The sequence below is a fragment of the Physeter macrocephalus genome, chromosome 19 (assembly GCF_002837175.3).
Source record: "Physeter macrocephalus isolate SW-GA chromosome 19, ASM283717v5, whole genome shotgun sequence".
NCBI classification, from domain to species: Eukaryota; Metazoa; Chordata; class Mammalia; order Artiodactyla; family Physeteridae; genus Physeter; species Physeter macrocephalus.
In genome coordinates, this window is record NC_041232.1 from 37,074,404 (window position 1) to 37,084,136 (window position 9,733).

The 9,733-nt window shown below is 35.4% G+C and overlaps 1 protein-coding gene across 5 annotated transcripts in view; it reads left to right on the top strand.

Annotated features, from left to right (window-relative positions):
• RBBP8 (RB binding protein 8, endonuclease) overlaps positions 1–9,733 on the top strand; it is an 80,590-nt gene that overhangs the window by 12,368 nt on the left and 58,489 nt on the right. For all 5 annotated transcript variants that reach the window (XM_028479899.2, XM_028479900.2, XM_055080743.1 and 2 more), the window contains 2 exons: positions 2,293–2,335; positions 6,769–6,864. In XM_028479899.2, coding sequence (XP_028335700.1) covers positions 2,293–2,335; positions 6,769–6,864 — 139 coding nt within the window. The remainder of the gene's footprint in view (positions 1–2,292; positions 2,336–6,768; positions 6,865–9,733) is intronic.

Consider the following 9,733-nt stretch of genomic DNA (forward strand, 5'->3'; position numbering starts at 1 on the left):
CAGTATTTTTTTTTTTTTTTTTTTTTTTTTTTTTGCGGTACGCGGGCCTCTCACTGCTGTGGCCTCTCCCGTTGCGGAGCACAGGCTCCGGATGCGGAGGCTTAGCAACCATGGCTCACAGGTCCAGCCGCTCCACGGCACGTGGGATCCTCCCGGACCGGGGCACGAACCCGTGTCCCCTGCATCAGCAGGCGGACTCTCAACCACTGCGCCACCAGGGAAGCCCCCTGTGTGTGTGTTTTAATTCACTAACGTGTAGATCCCTGTGACTACCAAGGGTCCCTAATGCTACTCTTTTAAGTCCCCAACCACCTTCCTCCCACCCCAACCCCTCCAGCTTCTGGCTACCCATAATCTGTTCTCCATCTCTATAATTTTGTCATTTTAAAAATGTTATGTACGTGGAATCACATAGGGTGTACCTTTTGGGTTGGCTTTTTTTTTCCAACTCAGCATAATTCCCTTGTAGTTCATCCAGGTTGTTGCATATTTTAATACTTCTTTCCTTTTTATTGCTGAGTAGTACATGTGGTGCAAGGATGTACCACAGTTTTGTTTCGTTTTGTTTTTTTTAACAGTTCAATCATTGAAGGATATTTGGGTTGTTTCTGTTTTTGGCTGTTATGAATAAAGCTGCTGTGAACATTTGATTACAGGTTTATTCATAACATTTTATTTATTCAAATTATAGGCCATAGAAATGAGGGTAAATGTATCATATCAGTTGGACATTTCCTAGAGGTGAAATTTGAGATATAGGGCAAAAGTATAACTAAAAAATTCTCCAGGGCCTTTATTTTTCCATAATAACTGGATTTCCTGGCATTAAATCCTTACCTCTTGGGCAGTAAGAAAAGGTGCCTTCCGCATTAGTATCTGTATGACTTTTAATTTCATCCCTAGTCAGCACCAGGGAGGGGGAGATTGTGGAGAAATGTATAGGTCTGTTTTCTAAAACTCTTACTTAGCTAAATGATGTTGTTCAGACAGATAATGAAAAATCCTGTTCTTAGAAGTGACAAATTTATTAATGTTTCTATACAAATTATATGGAAAGCTTTTCTAAATGTAGAACTTATTAGAAGCCATAAAAAAATTGGTTTAGGAATTTGAAAATGTAAACACAGAAGTTTTTCCCCCCTTTTAAAAATCACATTGCAGAAAATAGCATAGAGAAAATAGAGAACCAAATAGTTTAGTGTTGCTAAATAGACTTATTCTTTTTTACTTAATGATTTTAATAGCTGTATATTATTCTGTCTAGTGGTTACATCATATTTTTACTTAAACTCGTCCCTATTTTAAGTATTTTGTATTTCAATACATTGTTCAATATTCTTTGTGACTATGAGTTTCTCTGTAGTTTGGATTATTTTGGTTAAAATCCAAGATGTGGGATATTGATGAAAAAGAGTCCCATTATGTATCTCTAGCTTGCTTTCCAAAAGAATTGTGCTAATTTATAATACCTTCTGCAAAGCATGGCAGTGTAGTTTTACAACACTTTTATCAACACTGGGTATTATAATTTTTATAGTTTTGCTAAGTAATTTTTTGGGTTTGGATTTATATTTCTAGTGGTGTTGGATATATTTTCATGTTTGTTTAATGGCTGTTTTTCTCCTTTTAATTATTGTTTCTGAGACTGAGGAATGTCACTCTTATTTTGTTCATATCCTTTCTTGCAGTCTCAATGCTCATCAGCCTGCTTTCTTAACAATAGTTACCCAAGTCCCATAGGCAGTGGTCTTCTATTTTGTATCGGACTCAATTAAAATTAAAAATACATATAACACATGTAATACAGATCTTGAGCTAAAAATAGTACTGCCTTATGTTAAGTACTTTTTTGTAAGCAATTGTGTTCCTAGTCCAGGACTTCCTGACACAATCTGTTTTAATCCCAGAAGATTTGAGCCTACATAAGCACTATTGCTGTTAGCAAAATACATAGGCTATGCCAGAACATAAACCTTCATTTATAGTGAACTTCTAATTATATGCTTGCCCATGCTATTGGGAAGTAACTCACTTTAGGTGGAGAAAATTTCATTCTATTTGGCTGTCATACAATAAGACTAAGAGCCATAATGTTGCAAATACTCTTTTGTGACCTCAGGGTGCAAGTGAGGGAAATACACTCTTCAAACTAATGGGACCTGGCTCATTGTTCAGAGGCCAGGCTCAAGTAACTTAATAGTGTAGCATTAAATTCATAAAGAAACTTAGATTAACTGCTTTTGAAATGATAAAATGTATAAATAAAATACTGAGGGTTTTTTTCTTTTTCAGGTTTACAAGTAAAAGTAACCAAACTGAAAAAGGAACGAATTTTGTAAGTATCAGCATATATAACACTGATGTCTTATTTATAAAGTAATTGATATTGATGTCCTATTTGAATTCAGTGTTTTATTTATAAGGAAGTTAGCTTTACTTAGTGTGGACCTTGTGTAGTTGACAGCGAGTTATTCAAAATTCTAAAGGAAAAAGAATAATTTTGAGTATAGCCTTAGTTAATATTTGCATATATTTATATTTTAACATAATTTTAATATGTGTATAATCTTTTTCCTTAAAATATTCATTAAGATGGAAACTGATCTATAAATCATTTTGATCTGTTAACGGCATTTTTTTCTCAACTATGATTAATACCTGGAATTTAAGATGCTACAAGATGGGGAGCAGAATAAGTCTGGGATTTCTAACTCATATAAGAAATGGGAACTAAATGGATATTCTGAGACACCTTTTAACTAATTTGAAATTACCAGCAGTTCCCCTGAATTGTTTTGGTTATTAAGCCCAGAATCGGATCTGATTTTCTAAGTCAGGAGCAGATTTTACTCAAGGTTCTTTAGACCTTCTGCATTCAGGAATCTGAAGCAGATGGCATAATAGAATATTATTACTCATAACAAAAATTAATATCATTGTGACTAATAATAATTGCATTTGCTTTACAGTATATACCAATAGGTCTCAGTTCCGTCATATTCCTAAAGCTTCCAAGACTGTAACCAGAAGCTGGAGTTACCAACCACTCATCAAAACACACCTCACTATTTTTTCTATTATAATCTGAAAACAGAAATTGTGAAGTTTTCCATTATACCTGTAAAGTCATGTTTGGAAGATGACCTAGATACAGAAATGAGAAATCATAAGTTTTTAAAACAGTTTTTTTGAAGAATAATTTTATGATTCTTAATTACTGACACTTTTAAATGCTGTGCATGTTGAAAATGTACCTGTTCCTACCTTAAAGGTGTCATTTTAAACATTTAAATTTAGGATGTATATCTTATTAGTTTATCATATTTTCTTAACTGTGAGATCAAAAAAACACCAGAAGTGACTTTTATGGTAAAGAAGATGTATGCTTTCACATAGAAGGCCCAAAGTAGGGAGATTCTAGGACTGGTTATCACTTACTTCTATCCTTCTTCTCTGCCATCTTTAGTGTTCAGACTTGCCCTGTTAGTCTTGACTCACTTCAGTATGTGAAGCTGGCTGTCATCATTCTAGTTATCACTTGCACAACATCTTTGTGTCCTTTTATTTTTACTAATTATAAAAGTTTGTCAGAAGCAGCCCCCAGCAGACTTCTTCTAACTCATTGACGATGTTCATTCCTAAATAATAACTGGCAAAGAGAATTGAATTAACATGATTGGCTTACACTAATTCTGATACTACTTTATATGTATTCTAGGATTAAGTGAATAAGTAAATATATTGTTGATAGGAGGCTTTTCCTCAGTGGTGAAATTATTTTTGAGTCGTTTGAGATTAAAAATTATGAAATACACTTATTCTATTGTTTTCATCTTCACCTTTGTTTATAGCCCAGCTAGTGATGGTTGCTACAAGCATTGTTAATCAGAAGATGAGTATGTACTATCAGTGACTTGGTATGCTGATTTAACACATACTACACTAAATAGCTAATTACTGTTTGTTGGAGTTATTCTACAAGTCTCTTCTTTTATATATAATAATACTGTATAGGAATTCTTATTCCCTCTTACCATTATAATACCCAAAGTATAATATTTTGGAGTTGATCAGTAGTTAGACAGTGAGCTCTTTATATTGTACCTTGGTTCAGTGTTGGAAGTAAATGACCTTGTAAATCCTAGATTAACAACCATTGATTAGAATGACATCCTTTAGAATCAAAATGTTGGTCAGTTTTTAGAAACATTGTGTTTGCTATTTGATTTTACATTTTAAACTACATTCACTAAATGTTTTTGAAGGAATTTAGTTTTATTAAAAATGGATCCTTCTTGTAGACCTAGTAATTTTATTTTCTAAAATGTTACTATTTTAAATGATAGATTTATAGCTATAGAATAGTATTTCCTCTTAGCTAGAATCAGAATCATTTCCCTGCAGATTGAATGATTAGACATAGTTAGAAATGATCTAGGGCCTTCCTGGTGATCCAGTGGTTGAGAATCTGCCTTCCAGTGCAGGGGATGAGGGTTCGATCCCTGGTCAGGGAACTAAGATCCCACATGCTGCGGGGCAACTAAGCTCGCGCACCACAGCTACTGAGCCCACACACCACAACTAGAGAGCCCACGTGCCACAACTAAGACCCGATGCAGCCAAAAATAATAAAAATAAATAAAAATTTTTTTTTAAAGATCTAGATTTGTTTATAACAAACGTACGTTTTTTTAACTGAGACTTTTTATACAAAATGTATTTCTCCATACCTCTAACAAAACAACCACATGAAAAACCTTCTTTAATTCGTAAATGACTGTTGAATATTACTTTCTCAAAAATCACCTAAAACATTTCTGAATCTTAAAGAGTGGAAACACAGCTGGTTGTTCAGTAGGTGATAATAATGGTTTACTTCACTGTATAGTTCTCAGTCATTTGATCCTCTTAGCAACCTTTTAATATATATTGTAATTACTCTGTACCTGCCTACCTTAGGTAGCTTGGGGTTACACATTTTGGAAGCATGGGTAAGTAACTAAATCCCCTGAGTAATCAGAGAATTAAAGGGATGCTTTATTTTGTAGAAGGATAGGTCATTGCATTGTGGGACCAGGAACTCGGATTTGCCTGTATGACCATAACTCTCCTTTCCAAGTATACTTTATGATAGACAGAGTACAGTAACAGGATTTCTGGTCTCCATATTGTTAGAATAGCTTTATTTGTGAGATATCTCAGTCCTAGGTATTCCCACCTGGAGGAAGCAATTAGAAAAGAAATCAGTAACTGTACTATATTTGTCTATCACTTAATTGCTTCAGACCTGTGTTTTGATGATAGTTGTCTCTGCACATGACTAATGCTCCTCTTTTACACAGGTTCATTTACAAAATTACACATGTATCAGTAGAAATGTTGACTGTTGAATTTTTGTTGAATACTCCCAAAATAGGATCAGTGAAAACCTAGTGCTGCTTCTGAATTAAATACATTTTCTAGAAGTATTAGAAAATTATTTTATTATTAGCTTCAGCTATCTATTACTTCCAAAATTTCATATATATATACATATGCTACCAGAACAATATTTGTTGTATAGCAGGAGGCCACTCTTAGATGTATTGGCTTTTCATTCAATATCAAATATTCAATCAGTATATAAGAAGTACCCTCGCATTGGTATCTGACATTTTGACTTAGTTGTTTTGCTCGTCTGTTTTGTTGCCAGTGATATTACATTCAACGTTTTAGCAATTTTGACACAGTCATTTGGACATCTCCTTTTTCTGGCAGACTGGTTTGTCACCTTTATTTGATTTGATATTTCAGACCCTTGAGAGGGCTGGGAGAAGATATTTGAACCACAGTATTATCCTATATTTTTAGATTCCAGATTACACAGAGAATCCTGATTCAATTTCTAATGGGTTTTCATAGAATTAAAATATATGCATACTTTATATATGTGATTGTTTGAAATATAATGATGGAGAGGTAAAATATGGCACAACCTTGGAAAGTAACCAGGTAGTTTACTAGAAGAAAATTTTAGGTGTCTTTCTTTTTACCTGGCTAAAATCAAACTGGTAAATACTTAAATAGAACTTACTGTGTGCCAGTACTGTTCTGTATGCTGTATATTCATTAGTACTTAGTCCTTGCAAATGTCTCATGAAGTAGATACTACTAATGTATCCACATTTTTGAGGCACAGAGAGTTTAGGTTACTTGCACCAGCTCACGCAGCTGGTATATGACAGCTGAGATTCAAACCTAGGCTTCAGGATGTAGGGTTTGTTTACTTCTACTTCACAGTTAACCCTGGCTTAAAAGTAATACCAGGTAAAAGTTTAAGCAACACAAAAATTAGTAAAATAGAAAGTATAAATCCCTCATAATTGGAATAGGAATGATATGAGTGGAGTTACCTATTTATATTATCGAATGTAGATAAAATAATTAAAAAAACAGTAAGTGTACATTTTAATAGCAATTTTGACAATGTTGAGTCAGTGGTGGCATCAGAATTTACTCCTTCATCTGTGTTCCAGCATTGTATAATGAATACCTGGTGCTTAGGAAGATACTTCTGTAGAACATAAAAATACTGCAGAGCAAATTCTAGGATAATTTGAACTCTGATTAACAAGATACTCAAACCTCACCTTCTAACTTGTTTGTTTTGATACAATACATTCATAATATGTAAGTGGTGAGATCACGCTTTGGAGTTCTTAATGACAGAATAGTCTTGTTAGAGTATTTTTCCATTAAAAAAAGAATGACTTATTTCTTGACTTTTAGAGATGCACAGAGACTAGAAGAATTCTTCTCCAAAAATCAACAGCTGAGAGAGCAACAGAAAGTCCTTCATGAAACCATTAAAGTTTTAGAAGATCGGTGAGTCTGGTTCTTGGGTCTTCTTGTGTAAGAGGTGATTTCCCTCTTAATAGAGAGTATACATTGGTTTTCATTTGTAATCAGTTCTGAGACTTAAAGTGATCTTTTTTCCAACTCTATGTCAACTTTGGATAAATACTTTATGAAGTTAAAACAAACTTACAGGTTTGTTTTTTCATTATTTACAGCAATCACATCAATTTACCCTTTAAATGAAGTTTCTTTATCTGGTATTTGTTGTAGGACAAGCTCAAGAGTAGCAGTGTTCTAATACATTTGTTGCTTTCATTACGTTTTTACTTCTAAATAGGTGGAAACTGCTTCACAATTCTGTGTCTGTCTTCTTTTTTTTTAGTTTATTTATTTTATTTGTTTATTTTTGGCTGTGTTGGGTCTTTGTTGCTGCGTGCAGGCTTTGTCTAGTTGCGGCAAGCAGGGGCTACTGTTAGTTGCGGTGCACAGGCTTCTCGTTGCGGTGGCTTCTCTTGTGGCAGAGCACGGGCTCTAGGCACACGGGTTTCAGTAGTTGCAGCACGCGGCCTCAGTAGTCGTGGCTCACGGGCTCTAGAGCTCAAGCTCAGTAGTTGTGGCGCACAGGCTTAGCTGCTCTGCGGCATGTGGGATCCTCCTGGACCAAGTCTCGAACCCGCATCCCCTGCATTGGCAGGCGGATTCTTAACCACTGCACCACCAGGGAAGCCCTATTCCCGTCTTATTTTCTTACTCCTGCCATTCTCTTTTCTTCCTTGCATATTTCTCCACTTTCAGGCATTATAGGGATTCTTTTTACTGAGTATTCCCAAGATAATGCCTATTACTTCACCTCATGTACAGACTTTTTTCTTTCCCACTCCTTTGAGGTTAACACTCTACATTAGAAAAGGCTTTCAGATTTTGCTGTTTTCCCTTGTCTGAACTGTAAGTGCTATTTAGGAACTTGAACTATTTATAGCAAACTATGTTTGTTTATTTATAGTTAATATTTTTCCATTATTATCATTTTTGTATATGTTACAGGAAGGCTGGTGGTTTGAATTTGCCACTGTGTCTTAGTGGTGGAATAATCTAATATTCTGCATGATGCAATCTAAAGTTGAGTACTCTTTCTTCCATGACGGCTATCTCAGTGGATGCACATTTACTGGAATAGGCAGCCTATTGTGGGAAAAGGCTCCATATGCTTTGGAATCATAGATATGAATCTGAATTCCAACTTCACACTATCTCCTTAATTGAATTCAACAATTAATAGTTGAGCACTTACTGTGTTCCAGGTGTTGTTCTAGGGGCTAGGAATACTATCCTTAGTATGTCATGGAGCTGATACTTAATTTTCAAAGATTGGGAGTGGGCCTGCCAATAAGATGATTTCAGATTATAAGAGCTGAAGAAGAAATAAAAATGAATTATGTAATTGAGTGACTACAAGCATTGGGAAATGAAGGGCTACTGATAGATGTCAGGGATGACCTTTCTGATGAGATGCCATTAGAACTGAGACCTGAGTGATACAAAAAAGAGCCGTCACTTGAAGAACTGAAGATAAGAAGAGGACAAATGCAAAAGCCTATGGTGGAAATAAATTTTGAAATATTTGAGGCGTAGGACATCCACTGTGATTCTAACTTAATGAGTAAGAGGATGAATGATAGATAATATTGGAAAGGTGGGAAGTAACTAAATTCTGTAGGGACATGAGAAAAAAGTTTGGATTTTAATTGCATTGGGAAGCCATTGGAGGGTTTAAGCAGGGGAATGCCAAAGGGATACGAGCAGGTACTGACAGCATCTGTTATATCCAAATGTAGATGTTGAGTAGGTAGTTGCATATGTGAGTCTGGAACTAATGGGAGTGGTTAGAGCTAGAGAAACAAATTTGAAAATCATCAACTGTATATAAATAGCATTTAAAATCTTGGGACTGGATAAGATCTCCTAAGGACATCTTTAAAAGTATAGGAAAAGAATAGAAGAGGGCTCAGGGCTGAATCCTTGGGCGTACTAATTAAGGTTTAATGAAGAATAAGGACCCAGCCAGCAAAAAAGATTAAGAAAGGAATTACCAGAGTAGAAGAAAAGCCAAGAACATATGGCGTGACACTAACAATACCTTCTTCACAGGGCTGTTTTGAACGTTAAATGAGATAATGCAAGTAAAAATACATAGTGGAAGCTTAAAAAGACTTACAGTATCCCTCCTGTTTGGTGAATATGATTCCAACCTCTAGTGCTCTAGTCTGTACTCTACACACAGCCAGACTAGTCCCTCTCTCTAGCTGAGATATCTGGAAACTAGAAAGCCATCTGTCCGTCTCACTCTTCCCTAGTCCAGGATCAAAGAGGAAATCATCAATTACTCTTCCTTCAGTGTGGTGCGGCATTTCCTTCTGTTTTCTATGGATATGTAGTACAGGATTGAGCAGGAAGGGTGGAGAGCATATCTTTCTCAGCCTTTAACTCTCCAGTGATTGAAGCACTTCCTTCTCTTACTTCACCATATTTTTTCTCTCATCTCTACTGCTCCACGACTTTCTACAAGCGATGAGGTTCTTCCTTCCATATAATAATGGTAGTAATGGCAAGAGATTAGGAACTTTCTTTCTGTTCATTGATTCCCAAGTATAGAAAATTTTAAGTCTGAGTTCTCTAAGAAAGCAAACATCAAGATGACATTAGATATTCAAGAGATTTTGGGGGGAAACACACCTGTAAGGTAAATGAAGAAGGAGCTGGAGGAGACTAGGAGAGCTGTGAGATGTCCATGTATCTAACCCTTTTGAAAAAGAGAGAAAAAGGAAGGTCTTAGACTGCACTGCAGTTTGTTTGTTTGTTTGTTTTGTGTGTGTGTGTGTGTGTGTTTGTGTGTGTG